Genomic DNA, 19,614 nt, shown 5'->3' on the forward strand with positions numbered 1-19,614 from the left:
GCCATCTTGCAAAGGGCACACGCAACTGTCAAACTCACAAGCACTGACAGATAGGGAACCCGACACTACGTGATGCTACTACAACACATACTGACACGCGTTGGATCGCGTGGCGTGGCGTCGCGTTATAATAGCGTGTCTATCAGCCGCGCTTCGGACCAGAGCCACGCCAGAGACGCCACCGCGCAGGCCGAGACGGTCGCGAGGATAGCCGCCATCTTGGAAAGGGCACCGCAACTGTCAAACTCACAAGCACTGACAGATAGGGAACCCGACACTACGTGATGCTACTACAACACATACTGACACGCGTTGGATCGCGTGGCGTGGCGTCGCGTTTTCATAGTGTGTTTAACAGCCGCGCTTCGGACCAGAGCCACGCCAGAGACGCCACCGCGCAGGCCGAGACGGTCGCGAGGATAGCCGCCATCTTGGAAAGGGCACCGCAACTGTCAAACTGACAAGCACTGACAGAAAGCTAACCCGATCCGAACACTTAGCGGGTGATTCGATTTGTAGCATTCGAACATGGCGGAGGTAGACGATATAAAATTTTGGTATTTCTGCTTCTTTGGCTAGTTTAAGTATAATTTTGATAGTGTTTTATGCGACGATTAACCTTAACAGTTTACCATTTTGGTGAGCAGCGTGTATCCAGGGATGTAGGGGTCTGGTACAGAACCATCCAAGCTAGTCCCATGTGGACACCTTGGTTTGACTCTGCCAACCTTACAAGAAAGTGTTAGTATCTGCTTTCAGGGTACGTTCCGGACACATCCCAACAAACAAATTCTTACACATGATGAGAGTTAAGCCATCACCTCTGTGTGAGATTTGCCGGAAGGTAGATGACTTGTCCCATTTGTTGTTGGAATGTGTTCGGAACTCAGACTTGAGGAGAAGGGTACTTGGGGGTTTGGGCCCCATGCACAATGGCCAGGTCAATTGTTGGCTTTTCGAGCCACCATCTGACAAAGCTATTTGCATTTACAATTTTTTTAATATGTCCCTTGCGTAGGAAAAATGAGCGAGCACCCATGAGGCTGACATGATCACCTGGAGTGTTCAAAGCCTCAACAAAAAAAAAGAGAAAAAAAATTAACAGTGAACAGTGATCAAAAATTATATATTGCTCTCGTGTCTGACATTTTTTAATGCGCAAGTTGTCTCCGCGTGGTTTCTGGAATTTTGCTATCAAGTTGCAAAAACTACAATCACCGTACAACGTGAATAAGAAGAATATATTTATCTTTAATTAAACTGACATTGGCCCAAGCCTTAAGGCCGCCATTGAGGGAATAATAATGATAATAATAACACTTAGCGTTCATAAATCGAACGCCGAAGCTACCGTACAACGGCCAACTGATAGTCTTTTTCAACCGCGACATTGGCTGAACCGCTGATATAGTATCGATGGAGCTATATTGTTTTGAAAAATTGAAATTTAAAGATGAATGGCAGTTTTAGTCCCGAGGTTAACCAATTTTGGTAAAGGTGTGCAAGTAAAATTTTTATTTTAGACTGTGTAAAACGGGTAATGGTGGAGCCGAAACGACCACAGCGCTCGCTACGGCTAAAAATGAAAACAATACTGCTGGTGCTGGCATGAGCTGTCAGGTATAAGATTGATTTGTTTTTAAGATATGGTCTTAACTAGATGTGTTGATATGAATTGTAAAAACACTAACAAGAATTGTGGCTGCCAATTCTACATATTTCCAAGAGTATAGTGGAAACAAAAACAACGAAATAAATGGATGATTGCCATAAGAAATTCCTGTACATCTGGTAGCACAGTGAACAGTTGTTGCTCTGAAGTTGAGCTCTGGTTGAGTTCGAAACACTGACAGTGTGGTGGTGGTGATAGCTGAGTTGTGTGTGTTCTTACAGTGTGGAGGTGGAGGAACTGCATGAACACGCATATCTTGCATAAACATATCTATCACAAGGTCTCGAGCGAGCAAATTGTTATTTACAGTTCATTGATATGGACCTTCGCAGAGTATGTCTGTTTCAATAAATTATTAAATTGTATTAGAAGTTGTCAACTGTTTATCATTAGTGTCCCCGTACCTTAAAAAACAGAAGAGAGACCCTTTTAAGAACTCTTATGTTAACCGTCTGGTCTGTCCGTTCTTAGGAAAACATGGAAGTGCCAAGGAGGGAATCGTCATCAATAAGTAAGTAAGTCTTCAATAAGTGGTCGGTCACTTCAATAAACGACCATTTTAACCTTTTCACCGCCCCAGTCATTCAGTCGTGACAGCCAATGGGATGCCTCGCACGCCACGGTCTTCTATACATGACGAACATTCAACTCGAAATTAATCCTTCTGCAATGGAATCAAAAGTTGATTCGTCGCTGGTTTTTCTGTGGCGTACAGAGCACGTCACTTCGTTTGTTTTGTGGACGTAAAGAGGTTAATGAATATTTCTCAAAAAGTTGTCCATTTTTCAGTTGTCCAATCATCTAAAAAGAAAATATTTCCTGACACTATTTCACCACAAAAATAAGTTATATTGTTTTTAAATATATACAAAACCTTTTGGTAAAAGTGATAAAAAGTCAGTTAATCTTTGTTGTTGGTTCCAATAGAAAGTTTTATGTAGGTAGTTACAAAATTACGATTTTTTTTCCTCACAATATTTCGTGACGTTTTCCAGGCATCAAGAAATTTGGATGTTTTATGTTATGATCTCGTCCTTATGGTTAATAATTTCTTGACAACTGATTTCTTCATGACGGGACAACTTTTCGAGAAATACTCTAATATGAAGTAGTCATTTTAATAAGTGGTAATTTCAATAAATCCTAATTTCCCACTGTAGTCCTTAACTGGTGAAAGAAGTCTTGAAGAGTTGATGTCGATATCTGACAGTCCCAAGGTACCAATAAAACATTTTATTAAATTAACATTTAATTAACATATTATTTAGTTTTACAGTTTATTACATTTGCCAACACTAACACTTATCACTTAGTTAATGTCACTTAGCTTGTTCTAAAATGTTCTGAACACCCAGCTTTAGCCTTCCAAGGACAGTTGTTGGAAGCCCAGCCTTAATCAAAGAAGATCAAAATCATCTCTCTGAAAAAGAAGTGACACACAATTAGTTTTCGTATTCGCATGAAGCACTGAAGTGTTTCAGCTGTGAATCTAAGGGCAGTTGCATACTATTGATTTTTCTGTACGCGTTCATTCCAGCATGTTCTAACACTCACAGAAAACAAAACTGCACCTGTACGCGCGTAAACGTGTCCAAAAACGAGCTTATACGAATAAAACGCTAGTCTGAAACCGCCCTAAATCAAGATAATGCCTATGATAAAACCAATTGGGATTGTCTAAAGAGAAATACCATTGCTTTCTATTACTTTTGTGGATGTGGAATATGTAGTTTGGTCTGTTGAGAGTAAAGTTAACAGAAATCAAAAAACACAATGTAGAAAGACAAAACACTTTCATTTTTTTTTGTCATTGTACAAAAAATAATATTGATAAGAGCTCTGTGATAAGAGTAAGCATCCTTACAACTAATGTTGCACTAAATAAAAGTATTGATATCTCAGTGGGTATTGTTTCATCTTTAGTGCAGTCCTCATCAAAGTCAAAGTCAAAGTGTAAGTGCTCATATACATCTGGCGAAGACTGTATTGTCAATGAGGATTGTGACAAAGTTTCATCTTCATAAAACAAAAATGTAACTTGAGTTGCAGGAGACTGACGCTCCGTAACCACCAATAATGTGCAAGGAATATATTTTCATTAACCAATAGAAACACTTCATTTGCACATCCTTGCGCAGCACATCTCTGGTGGAAACAGTTTAATAAAGCAAGAGAGATAAATGATGGGATTCTATTGGTTAACTGGTGGAAACAGAGCTTGAATGCCTGTTTAGATATTTTTGAGCAGTTAAGTCATCCCTACTTACCATCTCATTGTACTCCATGACATGCTTCTTGATGGCAGATCCATCGACCCAGGTAACAAAGTCTTCAAGTGATCTGCTGACGAGAAATGCTGGGTCCTTCACAACCTGGGGGCCGACGCGGATGTGGCCTTGCTCGATCAGCTTTGTGGCTTCTTTCAGGTTCTCCGACATTTTATCTACAATTTTTCTGTTTATTACATTTAATCATGCAAAATAAGCACACTCAGACATCAGAAAAACAGCCTGCTACAACCTATGTTTATTACCGTCAAAGTCAAAACCATATAGTAGTGCAAGCCCAGGGTTGTTTTACGTTTACCTATACTAATTTGTACAAATTGTTTATTTTATTTGGAAATAGTTTGGGCGCGGAGAGCTCCAATCCTCTTTGGCCCTAGGACTCCAGACCTCTAAATCCGGTCCTTCCAGAAATACAGGTGATAGGAGCAGTTTGCATGAAAGTTGAAAGTAACTGTTTCATGCAGACCAATAGTACAACTAATTTATTGAATGCATTTACCTATGTTTTGACAAATAAAATGATTATTTTTTACACTATTGGGTCATTACTAATTTTACTTTTTTATGACTGCCAATATGTTTTCATTGATGTGCCTGTATCACCACCTACACCGAAACTATATGCTATATAGGCTTAATTTTATTATAAGACAGCAACAAAATGAGCTGGATAATTTTTGTCTTACAATTCAGACCTTGGCGGTTAAAGGGTTAAATTCGGGTTTTGTTCCGCGTACCTTGATTTTAGAGAAGCTCGATATTTTGGCACAGTTGCATGTGCCATGATCACGAGATGACTCGACAGTTGGTATGCGGAACAAAACCCTAATTTAAATCATAACAATAAAATGATTGATTTATTGACTTACTTCTAACCATGACAACTGGAAGTCTCCGCCTGCAGAAAGAACTGGCTGACACATTTGTGGCCAATACCAAATCCCATCTTGTCGGGATTAGACCTATTTGATACAATTTCTCAAGAAGCTGGGCGCTGGACTCCGTTCTGAAGTCTGAGTTGGCATCCAGATCTTTTATCTTGTTGGCCAGTTCGCGAACTTCGCGAGATAGTTTGTTGTACCTATTGTAAAAGAGAATGGTGTTTATTACAGATAAATGACTACTACACTGTAAGCAAAACACTGCTTTTCATTGCTAAGCCAATACACAAGGGCAATGAGGGTCGGTATTTGCCTCTAGTATATTTTTGATAGATTTCTGTGATAAATGTGTTGTAAAACTTCGACAATCGTTTACTTACTTTGTATAGTCTTCCCGTTTCTGAATGTAGTACTTTTTCATAACTTTCACCTCACTCAAGTTGTTATCAACCTTCCATGATATAAAATCAACTTTTTTGAGCAATTTCTGCTCGTGGAATTTTAGTTTTCGCACCATTTTTCGGTTTTATTCAGACTGCCGAAAGTAAAGAAACGCACGTTGTAATTTTTTTTTTTATCTACCATCCATATAGACAACTGCAAGTTCTACGAAAACTTGTATGACAATGACAGATAGTAATGGTTCTGATTCTTGTTAATATAGCCATGGACAGCCCACAATCTTGTCTAGCAAGCAAGGCGATTTTAAATAGACGATACGCGATGTTTAAAACACGTTTAAAAATATGACTGTGATTATGGCCAGGCTAAACCGCCGCGGTTTTTAACCGTGTTCCTTTGTCAATCAAGTAAAGAAATGCAAGCGGCTGCACTGGCGGTTAAAACCGCGGCGGTTTAGTCGTAGTGCGGCCTCGACCTTATAGGTTAGTTACGTTTTGTTTGACCTGTTTTATATGTAATATCATTGTTGACCAGGGATCAAGTAAAATTATTGTGCTGTGCCGCTGCATTTAAAATCTATTACATGATCATGAATTTTATCTATGTATTGATATGCTATACAATTGGTGTTATTATCGCAATCAATAAGATAATATAGTACCTTAATCCACACACACTAAAAGATTAGTTAATTCGAAAAATGATAAAGTTTTGGTAAAATCCGGGTCATTATGAGATGGTTACATAATATTTAATAACATTTCCTTAATTATTGTCAAATTAGTTGGATATTCTGTCTCCCTTGCTCTATTGCAAATAGTGCTGGTAAGTTGAGAAGAAACAAAACAGAACAGAGTAAACATAGCAATCACTAGTTTGGCATGGCAATGGCATGGCAGCAGCATGTCATCATCATATTTAATAAGTCTACTGTCGAAAAAAAGCGCGGGAAACGTTCGGTCGTTTGGTTGTGTTTTGAAATTGTTTTTGCAAATATTGTGAAAATTGATTTTTTAGTTGACAAGAGTTGATTATTCGGGTATTGTAAATAATAGTACAAGTATTCTATGTAAATTTGTATATTTTTTGTAAGTTATAGTGTATATACTGGACATATAAAGGTAAGTTTTTTGTAATCTTTGTACTTCAGGTAACTCCTTATGGAGTTACCTGAAGACCCAGGGGGGACTGCCCCAGACATAGGACATAATGTGACCATTGTAGATGGATCTAGCACTGATGGCTCTTGTAGCCAGGATAATATTAATAGGAGGAAACGACACTCTGTAAAAACATGTCGCCATTGCAACAAAAAAAGGTCGAGACAACGTCATGGCGAGCCTTTGATAATAAAAGAGGACGATTGTGTTTGCAATATTGATGATAGCCGTCAAAGAATGCATAGTATATTTGCAAAACCAGCCCCCAAGCCACAGTCACAACACACCATTTCTACAGCTGATAGTATGCCTGCTACTGTTAACGATTCAGTACCAGCTCAATTATTGTCAAACTCTAACTCCACATCTACAGCTCCCCAACCAGTAGGCAGACTGATGTACCAGAAATCAGATGTGGCACCTTTTAATGTTCATGTACAGCGAATGCAAACCTCGGAAAATGATAATGTGTCTCTACATCCTGTAGTGTTTGGGAAGTTCCTAAGGAAAAATAATGTATCTCAAATTGTAAATGGGAGCTTGAAACGCATTGGAAGAAATAGAGTGACTATTTCTTTCAGCGATTTTCAGGCTGCCAATAACTTCTTGACCAACCCCGCCTTGTCAGCATCAAACTACAAGACTTTTATCCCGACTTTCTCTGTCACCCGGTTGGGAATTGTACGAGGAGTTCCCTCCGAGTGGTCAGAGGAAGAAGTCTTAGAAATATATCTGTTCCCATAGGCTGTGGACCGATATTAAAAGTAAGACGACTGAAAAGGAAAGTTATAGAGTCAGGTGTCAATGAGTTAAAACCCACAGAGTCAGTGGTACTTACCTTTGATGGCCAAGTTTTACCTAAACGCATTTTCATGTGCTATGCAGCACTACCTGTAGACCTATACATATATCCTACTATACAATGCTACAACTGTTGTCGCTTTGGGCATGTCAGAGGTCAGTGCCGCTCAACTCCCAGATGTTACAAATGTGGTCAGGGACATACTGGAGAAAAATGTGAAGTTGATGATGAGCATATAAGATGTTGTCTGTGTAAAGGTTCTCACCTAGCTACTGATAAAAAATGTTTAGAATTTGAGAGACAAAAAAATATAAAGGAGACCATGGCTAAAAGCTGTGTGTCATATTTTGAAGCTAATAAACAACACCCACCTATTTCAAAAATTTCATATGCTGATGCATTGCTGAGTAATAATCCTAATGGAACAGAAAAGGATTCCTCACACTCTAGTCCAACTACATCTTACTCACACTCTAGCCCAACTACATCTTATAAGAAAACTATCTTTATGAAACCTCGCTCCCCACCTCAACCTAGATCTAAAGGATATGATGTGGCAGCGCATAATGCCTTGACAAGGGATTATGACATGCCTGTCACTAACAAAAATATTTATAAATCTAATGAGACCACTCAATCTGTGAAAGAAATAATTCTATTGATCGTTAAGTTACTGTCCCAATCTGGATTGGGTAGTAGTATCTCACCGTCCCACGCTGCCCCTATTATGAATTTTTTCACTCAACTCTTAACCGATAATGAACAGCCAATTTCAAATCCTTCAATGGAACTGTAGAAGTATAATACCAAAGAAAGCTGATTTACTCTTTTTAATAAATAAGTTTAATTTAAAAATTATAGCCTTGCAAGAAACTTGGTTAAAGCCTTCATCCAATTTCAGGATATCAGGATTTTCCTGTATAAGAGAGGACCGCTCTGATGGATATGCCGGTGTTGCTTTGCTTGTAAAGCATGGCATTCCTTATTCACATATTCCCCTTCCTGCTCATAACAATGATATATCTATAATTGCTGTTTCCGTTAATAATATCTGTTTTGTCTCATTATATATCCCTCATCCTTCTTCAACTATTTATAATGAAGTAAATCACTTATTGACACTGCTTCCGAAGCCTCTTGTTCTTCTTGGAGATTGGAATGCCCAACATCAATCTTGGGGTAGTTCCACCACCAATTCCTATGGTAATCTAGTCATTGATATGATGGACTCCCATAATCTTTGCATCCTAAATGATGGCTCTCCCACCCGACGAACTGCACCTGGAGAGGGAATAAGTTGCCCAGATGTTTCTATTTGTAGTCCAAACTTATTTTCTTCTTTATCCTGGAAGGCATCTCCTCTTTCATTTGGAAGTGATCATTTCACCATTCTTTTGTCATTTCCGTTTAAAAACTCTCCTACCCCAAAGCGTCCTCCTCGCTTAAAGTACAATTTAAGTAACGCTAACTGGGATACATTCAAGGAACATCTTGATCAAAAAATTTCCTCTCTTCCTTCAATAGAACACAGCGACGAAGCCACATGTGCAGCCGCTCTGGCAAAGATAATGGTCGAGACTGCTGATAATGTTTTTCCAGTGAAAAAAGTAGGAGGAAACAACATTCCTTCTCCACCATGGTGGGATTCGGAATGCACTACAGCGGCCAAAGGGCGTAAGGAGGCTGAACTTGCTTACAGAGAATCTAGTACCAATGAAAATTTCGATATTGTTTTGGAGGCAATAGACAAGGCAAAAAAGCTTTTTAAAAAAAAGAAGTTTGAAGGTTGGCGAAACTTTTGTTTATCTGTATCTCCTAATACAAACCCTTCTGTGGTTTGGAATAATATTAAAAGATTTCGATCTGCTTTTAAAGAAGACTGTTCCTCCAACCTTCCTTCTTCACTAACAGATGAATTTCTGGATAAACTCGCTCCTCCCACTGTTCCTGAGTTTATCCCTTTATCTCCAGTGCTGGACCTGAGCGGGCTTAATGGCCCATTCACTCTACTAGAACTCAAAGGAGCCATTTCTAAAACCAAAGATTCAGCTCCTGGACCAGATGGTATACCATATTCTTTCTTTACCCATTTAAATGATATAACTCTTCTTTACTTTTTAAAATTAATTAACAAAATTATGATTTCTGGCGAGATTCCCGAGGCTTGGAAATCTCAAGATGTTTTGCCTTTCCTTAAACCAAATAAGGATCCTTTTGATGTCTCTTCTTATCGGCCTATAGCTCTGTCCACTGTCCTAATGAAACTTACGGAACATCTGGTCAAAAATCGCCTAGAGTGGTTTATTGAAACTAACAATATACTTAGCCAGAACCAATTTGGCTTTAGGCGGGGCAGAGGTACCATTGATAATATAGGTGTTCTTATCACGGACATTAGACAAGCATTTTCCGATGGCAATACTCTGATTGCAGCATTTATGGACATTTCAGCAGCGTACGATAATGTCATTGTTTCTCACCTTCATAAAAAACTTAAAAATCTTAAAGTACCACTTTTGCTCTCCAATTTTATTATAAATATGTTATCAGGAAGGTGTATTAATCTTACTGTAAATGACACTAAGAAATCTAGGCTTTTGTGGAGAGGGTTACCTCAGGGCTCGGTTTTAAGCCCATTACTCTACAACATATACAGCCATGACCTAGAAGATTCTTTAGGTACAGAGGTTAAAGTTCTGCAATATGCCGACGACTTGCTTGTGTATAGCTCACATCGAAATGCTGAAATGGCTTCAGCTTACTTAACTAAATCCCTTATCCACCTGAAAAGCTGGCTGGATGACAATGGCCTTGAGATTTCCTACTCTAAGAGCGTCGTGGTTCCTTTCGCCAGGACAAGGGTACCGCCTGTGGTATCTGTCAAGTTTGATTGCCACCCCATTCCAACGAAAAGCTTTACACGTTTCCTTGGTGTTGTGTTGGATTATAAACTTACAGGAGTTCCCCACTGCGACCATATTGTAACTAAGTGCGAACGACTTTTAAACATGATACGATGCCTTACAGGTGTCTGGTGGGGTGCCCATCCATTTTCGCTTAGACTCCTATACAACGCTTTGATTAGAAGTAGTATTGATTATGGCACATTCTTATTAACCCCGGGACAAGTTAATGGCTTTAAACGGATAGATGCTGTCCAGTCCAAAGCTCTACGCCTGATCTGTGGTGCAATGAAATCAAGCCCTATAAATTGCCTACAAGTCGAATGTGTGGAACCACCCTTACATTTAAGGCGTCAATATTTGTCAGATAAGTTTTTATTTCGCTGCTTTCAAAATTCCAATCATCCCCTACGATCAAGCCTTCCACTATTAAATAACTCTTTGACTTCATCTAACTATTGGTCGAATAAAATAACTCCGTGCCTAGTAAAAAGTTATCAGAGGTATATGTCCATACAATCTCCAACCTATCACTATCCTGAATATCCCCTTTTCTGTGATAATTTTTCTGCTCTTACTTTATCTCCTGATGTTCATCTCAATTTAGGAGTAACTAAAAATGATATGGATCCCAACGTTAATTTTAATTCTATTAAAGACGATCGGTGGCATAGCTGGCATCATATATACTCTGATTCTTCCAAGCATGCGTCTTTTGGCCATGTGGGGGTTGGGGTGTACCATTCCCAATACAAAATTATTCAGAAAATAAAACTCCCTCCTGAAACGTCAGTATTTACGGGAGAATGCTTTGGATTACTTAAAGCCGTAGAATATATCTTACTTGCCCAGCTCAGAAAAACTTTAATTATAACGGACTCAAAAAGTGCTCTTCAAGCTCTTAGTAAATTCCCATTTAATTGCAAATTAATATTCCCTGTCATAATTAAATTAAGAACTCTCCTTGCCAAGTGTTCTGATTTGGGATACTCAGTGTCTTTTGGTTGGGTTCCAAGTCACTGTGACATCTCCGGCAATGTAATTGCTGACCGGCTAGCCAATGAAGCTGTTAAAGATGGTGATCTATTTCCATATAGGAATTACAGTCATGACCTGGCCGCTCTCGCTGGTTCATCTCTGAGAGAGAACTGGAGAGAGAAGTGGATTGAAAGTTGCCAGATCAAGGGCAAACATTATTATTCTATTCAACCTAGTATTCCGTCTAAACCTTGGTTTGGCAAAACTAAGTTTGGTAAGAGAGCCACCTGCTGCCTTATTCGTATGAGACTGGGTCATGTTTGTACTCCCGACAATCTTGCTAAATTTAAACTGGTGGAGTCTGGTGTTTGTGAGTGTGGCTTGGGCATTGCAGACACAAATCACATATTTCTCTCGTGTCCTCTCCATGACAACTCCTTCCTTTATGAAGAACTTATATCCTACAAAGTCCCATTACCTACATCCATCTCTGTCCTTTTAGCCTCTAATGACTTAACTATATATAACCTATTGAACATATTTATAAATAATAATGATATTAAAATTTAAATATGTATTCCCCAACTCTCTAAATTTAATTTATTATATATATATTATCTTTGTTTCTTTCGCTTAATCCCATATAATCTTCTCCTGTAGACTTCCGTATTCCAAAATTCCGTATTTTCCGTTGATTTCGTTTCCTTACCTTTACGCGTCTGTGGCGGATGCGCAAACAGCGCGAGCCATCAAAAAAAAAAAAAAAAAAAAAAAAAAGTCTACTGTCAATAATGTTTTGTGTTGTATTGACCGGTCAAAACTATTTGTATTAAAACATCCACATATACACTTTTTGAACATTTTATTACAAAACAATTAATATCAAGATGCACAAAAGCGATTGTTCCTTCCTTCAGTCCCGTCACAAGTACCACAAGCGGCATCGGAAAGAAGAATTCGACGACGTACTTAACAATTTATTCAATAAGAAGTTTCAGTTCCGTTTCGATACGGAATGGAAGCTTCCCGTCGCGGACTCTTGGTTTACCGCGCCGCCCTGGAAAGTCCAGGAGCTGGAAACGTTGAAGAGCCGGTTAAACTTTCATAAAAGTCAGTTGAACGACTTTGATATCGAAGAATGGAGTAGCCACACGAGGCGGCGGAACCCCGCAGGTGAAGTGTGCTGGAAAATACGGTGTTTAGTGAACCCCGAGTTCCTGACTCAGGCATGGACCAAGTTTTATGAGTGTGCGTGCTCTTACAACATAATCCCGAACGAAGCGGTGACCGACGGTAAGATGGTGTCGCTGCACTTGTGCGAGGCGCCGGGCGCCTTCATCACTTCCCTGAACCATTATTTGAAGCTCAATTATGAACATATTGAGGTAAGTTTTTGTTTGGCTCTGTACGTGTAATAACCACAATAAGTAGAAACAAATATTAATTAAAACCAAGATTTGTTTAAAATTTAACTGAATAAACTCACACTTCTTCTTTTAGTGGCATTAAAAACCGATTAGGGCAGAAGTACCATTTGAGGCCACTGTACCGTTTATGGCCAATGTATTGGTTAAATATGTTTGAAATAAATTTATAGTAAGTTATAGTTACTTTGTTTGTTTCAGTATAAACTTTTAAAAACTTACTAAACCACACCACAGACCGGTCATCGCGGGATCGGGGTAACCCGTGATGTTCTTCTCACCCGGGCTTATTCATAATTTAATTTAATTTTATTTATTTGACTTCTAATTAATTGTTTTTATGGACTAACGTCTGGAATAAATATATCATTTCATTTCATTTCATTTAAACATTTTGTTTTAATACTTTTTATATATTACTTCAAATGTCAACTGGCCAAAAACGGTTTTAAAGTGGCCAAAACCGGTACTTCTTTACTTTGAGATACAAGAATAACACTTAGGTAGGTTAGGGATAATTTTTTGTATTAATGTTATTGACATAATTACTAGAGATGGGCCAAACATGGGTTTCACTGAATACAAATATTCGGCTAAATGTTCAGTAAAACTTTTACCGAACCAAATATTCGGCATAATTGATTCCTAAGTAGTGTAGCAGGGCGGTCCTGGTCTTCGGAATCAGTGTTTTTTTTTTTACGTATAACCTGTATTATTCTAAATTAAAGGAAATTCATCATGGTTTACATTATTTATTTTACCCTACAAACAACAAGACAAATATAACTAAAAATTGTGACAAATAAAAAAATACTATTTATAAACAAGCAGACAGTGCTCAACAATATTAGATACAACTGGTCAGACGCACAATAGACGACGTCACACGCGAAGAAAAAATAACCGTTATGCGAACCAACAAGCTCGAGACGGGAGTACGGTACTTTACTTTGTCTAGCGACACCTTTGAACCAACACCATGTAAAACTACAAATGATTATTTTTTTGTTGCAATACAGCAATTTAATCATGCAACTTGATTAAAACAAAAAAATTGCTAATTTCTCACAATAAAGACCTGCTTGATTATAATTTATTATTATTTTATAATAAAAATCACTGTAGCTTAATCTCGGACAGTTACATACTATTTATATTTTGTTTTTAATTAATATCTATCTTTTTTATCTGCTGTTATTGGAAATAAAGCTACTCTGCCAACACAAACATAAGCTTCACTGTATTTCATAACCACATGGTGATTTAGCCGAATATTCGGCCGAACACGAATATTTGGTAAACCTGCTGAATATGCCAAATACCTATTCGGCCCATCCCTAACCCCCATCTCATCAAAAATAAGCTAAGTAAAGATCCTACCATAAAATAAAACTATGCAATTAAATTGATTCTGATTCTCCACACCTCTTTGGGGCTTACGTATAATTGGTATAAGAATTGTCAACATTACCCGGCCAGGATGTATCAGATATATTTTTTTGCAACTTCACTTCACGTTAGGCACAAATATATAATGTATTATTGTAGTCAGCAAACTTCAGATCGGCTTTGACCCAGGTTATAAATTGTACTGACAGAGTTTATTTCAATCTTAAACACACTACTTAAATTCATTTGATTTATTCATACTATGTAATTATTAACCATATTTTTGTTACTTTTTAATTTTCATAATCAATATTTATTTGGACTGTTAAGCATAGAGATAATTAATTTTAATATAAGTATGTTAGCTCTTTTAGCCTGCGACACAGAGTTCTCTAGTAAACCTAGTGCAGGCAAATGTGTAGCATAGATTTGTAAAGTAGTAAAACATTTTATTTTATTATCTTGTGCTGCTAATTATTCAATAAATCATTATTATTATTTTTGACCCTGCTATAGCAGATGTTAATGAAGGGCAGGTTTTAATGTGGTTTTCTATGGCTTCTCATGAACCTGACATGAGCTTTGTGTACTTAGGTCTTGTTAAAAAAAATATTCCTGTCTCCAGTGGCAATGGCTCGCAAACACCCTGAACCCATACTACGAGGGTAACTCCCCGTCCAACATGATCAGTGATGACCGCTTCATGTTCCACACACTGGCCAACTGGGATTTTGGAGAAGACAACACCGGGAACCTGATGGACTGGACCAACAGCCAGGCCATCGTGAAGAATGCTACGGCATTGGGGAAGGTGGGTACTAGATTCTCTTTGTATCCAGGGCTTTGTCGTAAATTGGGTAGATTCATGGGAAAAAAAAATATTTTTTTTATTAGTAAAGGATGAATTTAACTAAATTTTTATTACTTTTAATGCATATGCACTTATAATAAGGAGAACTGTGCCAGAAAGTTGTTTATTAATTGGAAAGTTGGGTACTTGTGAATAATCAAAGCTGGAATGGAATGATAATATCACTATTTTTACAAGTTTTTCTTTAGCTTGCCCTGTTTGTTTATTTATTTAGATCAAATCCTGGAAGTTCCAGGGGCCTTCTTGTGTCAGCACTACGTGTTCGATCTGGTCACATTCCACTTAATTGTTTTTTGCATTTGATGAGAGTTGTGCAATCACCTTTGTATATGGGATGTAATAAGACTGAAGACCTAATTCACTTTCTTGTGGAATGTGATCAGAATAAGGAGATCAGAGTCAGGTATTTGGATGGTATGGGCTTGTTTAATGGAGGTGTAAATGTAATTCTCAGTCGACCGCTTTCAGAAGAAGCGACGCGAATTTACAGATTCATTGGACGGGCCTTTGCATCCAGAGACGTGGTTTCAGTGCAAGGGAGAGTGTAATATCTGTCTGTAGTGTGGTGTATATATCTGAGGCTCCCATGAGGCTAACATAGTCACATTTGGTGTGCTAAAGCCTCATTAAAATATTAGAAGGAAAAAAAAAAAAAAAAAAAATCCTGGAAGCTAAATTTGACCCAATTCCTGTGGTTGCATTGACTTGAAATTTGGAAAACCCCTGTATATCTACTGACAATACAATTTACGACTTTGTTATTTTGTATTCTATCATCATCCTCCCAGCCTTATACATCCCACTGATGGGCACAGGCCCAGTGTGTGTGTGTGTGTGTGTGTGTGTGTGTATGTGTATGTCAGAAAGTGTTCTACATTTTACCTCAAATTTTATTTAATTTAATTTCAGGTTATGTTGGTGACCGGGGACGGGTCGATAGATTGCGTACAGAGACCCGACGCCCAGGAGGAGGTGACCTCTCCGCTGCACTACTGCGAGATTGTCACAGCTCTGCAGGCACTCAGTGAAGGTTATTCTTTCTAAATATTTTAATGCTGATTAAGTTATAAACTTGAGGAAATTCTGGCAACAATACCAAACCTTCATACCAAATTTCAAATTTCTAGGAGAACCAAAAGGTGAATAGGTTTTAGGTTCTGGCAATTTGTATGGAACTGAATGACTGAATGTGGATAACTGCTGTGGGTCCATTGAGTGCTGGTGTGGAGACCACGGACCACAAGAAGCGGTGTAGGCAGACCCCAGATGAGATGGTCTGATGGCATAAAGAGTTACGCCAGACCATACTGGCTCAGGAACACGGAGAATAGGACGGAGTGGAGATTAGGAGAGGGCTACATCCAGCTGTGGATAGAAAAAGCCTGAAAAGAAGAGAATTTGTATGGAAACACCTTTACGCCTTTTGATTTAACTTAGAAGTTTGATTTTTTTCACTGCTTCTATGGGTAGCGAATTTGAGTATTTGATATAATTTTAGCTTCATATCTACGCGTAACTGAGAGAAAGGGTTTTGAGAGACTGACTATCCTACAAGGGTTCCGTTTTTTCCTTTTAAGGTACGGCACACAGACAGCTGTCAAAACGGGCCTATTATATTGTGATTAGTTTAAAAGCAATAATATTTAACACTACTTTTCTTTACAGGCGGCACGCTGATATTCAAACTGTTCACAACGTTCGAACACTCGACCGTGAGTCTTCTGTACCTTGTGAACCACATGTTCAAAGAGGTGAACTTATACAAGCCAGTTACCTCACGCCAAGGCAACTCCGAAGTTTACGCGGTCTGCCTCCAATACAAGGGAGTCGCATCCCTCGAACCTTTCATACCAAAGCTGAAGATGGCCTATGGAACCAGTCTATACGAGAACGCCTCTCTCTTCACCCAAGAAGACGTACCAGACAGTTTTGTCAAACAAATAGAAGAGTGCGCGTATTATTTCAGTTCGCTCCAATGTCAGGTCATCAACAATAACCTACAGGCGTACCTGATGCAGAACAATATAGCTTTTAACATCGATGTTAAGAAAATAAGATCGGTTGTGGCGGCCGAGTTCATACGCCAATACGACTTGCGACCTCTAGAGTATGACCAAGAGGTGTTAAAAGGGGTGTTGCACGAAGAAAATAAAATCAACACGAACCCGAGATACCACAGAGGTTCTTTTACAGAACGACAGTTGTACTCCAATATGACGTTGAAAGGCAAGTGTAGCAGTCTAGATACGTTCTTGAAGAGTGATATTATGGCCATGCAGATTTTTATCAAAGAAACAGTGAGATGGAAAACGTTTTATGAAGAAGAGTCGGATATTAAATTGGTTTTCACATATGGTACACCACTTGTTGCTGTTAACAGTACTAAGTTCATGTTTGTGCCGATCTTCAAGTTGTATCAGCAGATTAAGGCAGAAGGAGAATTCATGGAGATAGTCAGACATAATCCTGTAGATAACATGGCAGTTGATGTGATTGAAGCTAAAATAATGACGCTGCCAGATTTGAATGTGAAGGATAATTACGACGGCTATGAGAAAAAGTGTCTGTCCAATTTATTAGAGATTCTAAAAGGCATGGCGGTCGGTGAATCCTTACAATTAAATAACTATCCATTGCTAACACACTTCAACGTGAGCGTTTTTTATGTGTTATGTAAGAAATGCTTTGAGAAGATTGGTTTTACTTCGACAAATAGCCTGGTTCTGTGTAATTTGGTGAATGTGAAAGGCATACAGTACTTGGAGGAGATTGAGAGGGAGTGCGAAGCCAGAGGCGGGGCGAGCGTCGTGCTGAACTCTCTTCCAGTCAACGTGACGAACGTGGGAGACTTTTACTCGAACGTGGTTCAGTATAATAATACGTTTTACAGGAACCTGTGCGCGAGCTATCTGAGTGTAATACAGCGAGCGCTGTCTAATACGGTAGATTGAGTAAATGTGTGGTGCAGACAGTGTAATGTTTTGTTTTATCATGGCCTACCAATCCCTACAAGCTATATTTAATACAAAAAAACAGCAATAGATGGCACTACTATTAACATTTGTAAATTATAAAATGTGAATAAGCCGAATTAAGTAGAAATATTAAGATTAAAATAAAGACTAGCATATTTTATAAACACAACTTCACATCAACCTTAATTCAACTCGTTAATTTGAAGATAAGAAACACCATAAAAATAATAAATTGAGAATACGAAAGTATAGGCTACATGTGGCTACATTTCAGCTATGAGGCTTTCGTAGTGAGATGGCGAATAACCGGAATGCGCATACTGGGCTTGCCCCGCGCTTGCACACATTCGTCGAAACTATTTGAGAGAAACATACCATTCTCTTCTAACGACGTAAATAAGACAGAGACATCATGCGTATCTCTAGTCTAGGCTCAGTTGGTGAGCTTGTTGGTTGTTGTCAGTGTACCGTATCCTTAGTGTCTCACTAGATGGCAATACGTATCGTGTTATTTGTGTTCTCACTGGTGCCATCTATTGGAAAATCGAAGGAAAGAAAAATAGCCAGTTGAATAGCCAGTATTAGGGTGATGCCATTTGTTTGTACTAGGTGGTGTCTCTGGTTTTATTTTCAACCTGCCACACGAAAGTCTAGCCGTATTGACATCTATATACCTTACTACTACTTACACTAGACTGGTTGTTTGGAACAAAACGCGCGGCGCATCAATCATCAATATTACTTTGACACAACCCCTGTTTGCCTGTTACGTACGTCAACAGACTATAGGGAAAGGTTCACAAATTCTCGCTGTGAACAAATGTGCGCCGTTTTATGTAAGAAACATGTTTTAAACTTTCGTGATTCTCACTCATAGTCAAAATACCACAAACGGGACTTATCACGCTATTATTACACAAGTACGTCATTTTTACTCAAGAATGGTACGTGAAGCGGTTGAAATAAAAAAGCATAAGAATTTCAACCGGGACGATGGGTATAAGCTTTCATCTTCGTGGAATCCTGTTATTAATAAGTGTCGGCGTCGGGATGAATGTTCGGAGGGACGATCGGACGTTGTTAGTGTTGTGTGTCGGTGTGATAGGGTGACTAATAAAAGTGACCAAGTGCGGGTAGTTCGTGATACGAGTGCCGGCACTATTAGTGATCAAGTGCAGGTAGTTCGAAGAACTCGCGCTGCTAGGCAGACTTGACACCCCACACTTCAGTCTACTCGTGACCACGGCAACTGTAACGTTGCCGAAACGTCGAGGTAAATATTACTTGTGCAATAATAGCGTGATAAGTCCCGTTTGTGGTATTTTGACTAAGAAACATGTTGTCTATACATAATATTTGGCAGGTGGTAGGACCTAGTGCAAGGTCCACCCGGATTGCTACCACCATCTTGCTCACTAATCCTGCCGTGAAGCAGCAGTGCTTGCACTGTTGTGTTTCAGAGTGGAGAGTAAGACAGCCGGTGAAATTACTGGCACTTGAGGTATCCCATCTTAGGCCTCTAGGTTGGCAACGCATCTGCAATACCCCTGCTGCTGCAGATGTTTATGGGCGGTGGTGATCTCTTACCATCAGGAGACCCACTTGCTCGTTTGCCATACAGTCGTATAAAAAAAAATGACGATGGCTAGCCTTGACCATTAATGCGCAGTGACCAGTGAAGTACAGTCAAACAAACTGATTCATGTCAGATTGGAACCTTTGTGCTACTAATGTCATGGTGACATCTCATACTTTTGTAATGGATATGATTGTAAAAGGGAACTATATTTTCTGTCACTTAAATTTAGATCTGTCACTAAACTGCGATACCCTAATTATAATATATATCCCTAAGAAATATATTGGTCA

The 19,614-nt window shown here is 38.8% G+C and overlaps 2 protein-coding genes across 2 annotated transcripts; one reads left to right on the forward strand and one right to left on the reverse strand.

The window, feature by feature from the left end:
- Nucleotides 1-2,920: 2,920 nt before the first annotated feature.
- LOC141438109 (U3 small nucleolar ribonucleoprotein protein IMP3-like) lies at nucleotides 2,921-5,444 on the reverse strand. The gene is made up of 4 exons (XM_074101788.1): nucleotides 5,222-5,444; nucleotides 4,830-5,041; nucleotides 3,940-4,115; nucleotides 2,921-3,092 (listed from the first exon to the last, which is right to left on the reverse strand). The coding sequence occupies exons 1-4, from the start codon at nucleotides 5,356-5,358 to the stop codon at nucleotides 3,069-3,071; spliced, it is 549 nt and encodes a 182-aa protein (XP_073957889.1). The 5' UTR covers nucleotides 5,359-5,444; the 3' UTR covers nucleotides 2,921-3,068.
- Nucleotides 5,445-11,864: 6,420 nt separating this feature from the next.
- aft (cap methyltransferase 2) lies at nucleotides 11,865-17,958 on the forward strand. The gene is made up of 4 exons (XM_074097117.1): nucleotides 11,865-12,471; nucleotides 14,525-14,710; nucleotides 15,680-15,800; nucleotides 16,436-17,958. Exons 1-4 carry the CDS (start codon nucleotides 11,974-11,976, stop codon nucleotides 17,719-17,721), a joined length of 2,091 nt encoding a protein of 696 aa, XP_073953218.1. The 5' UTR covers nucleotides 11,865-11,973; the 3' UTR covers nucleotides 17,722-17,958.
- Nucleotides 17,959-19,614: the final 1,656 nt, after the last annotated feature.

This window comes from Choristoneura fumiferana, chromosome Z (genome assembly GCF_025370935.1).
Source record: "Choristoneura fumiferana chromosome Z, NRCan_CFum_1, whole genome shotgun sequence".
Classification (NCBI taxonomy): Eukaryota; Metazoa; Arthropoda; class Insecta; order Lepidoptera; family Tortricidae; genus Choristoneura; species Choristoneura fumiferana.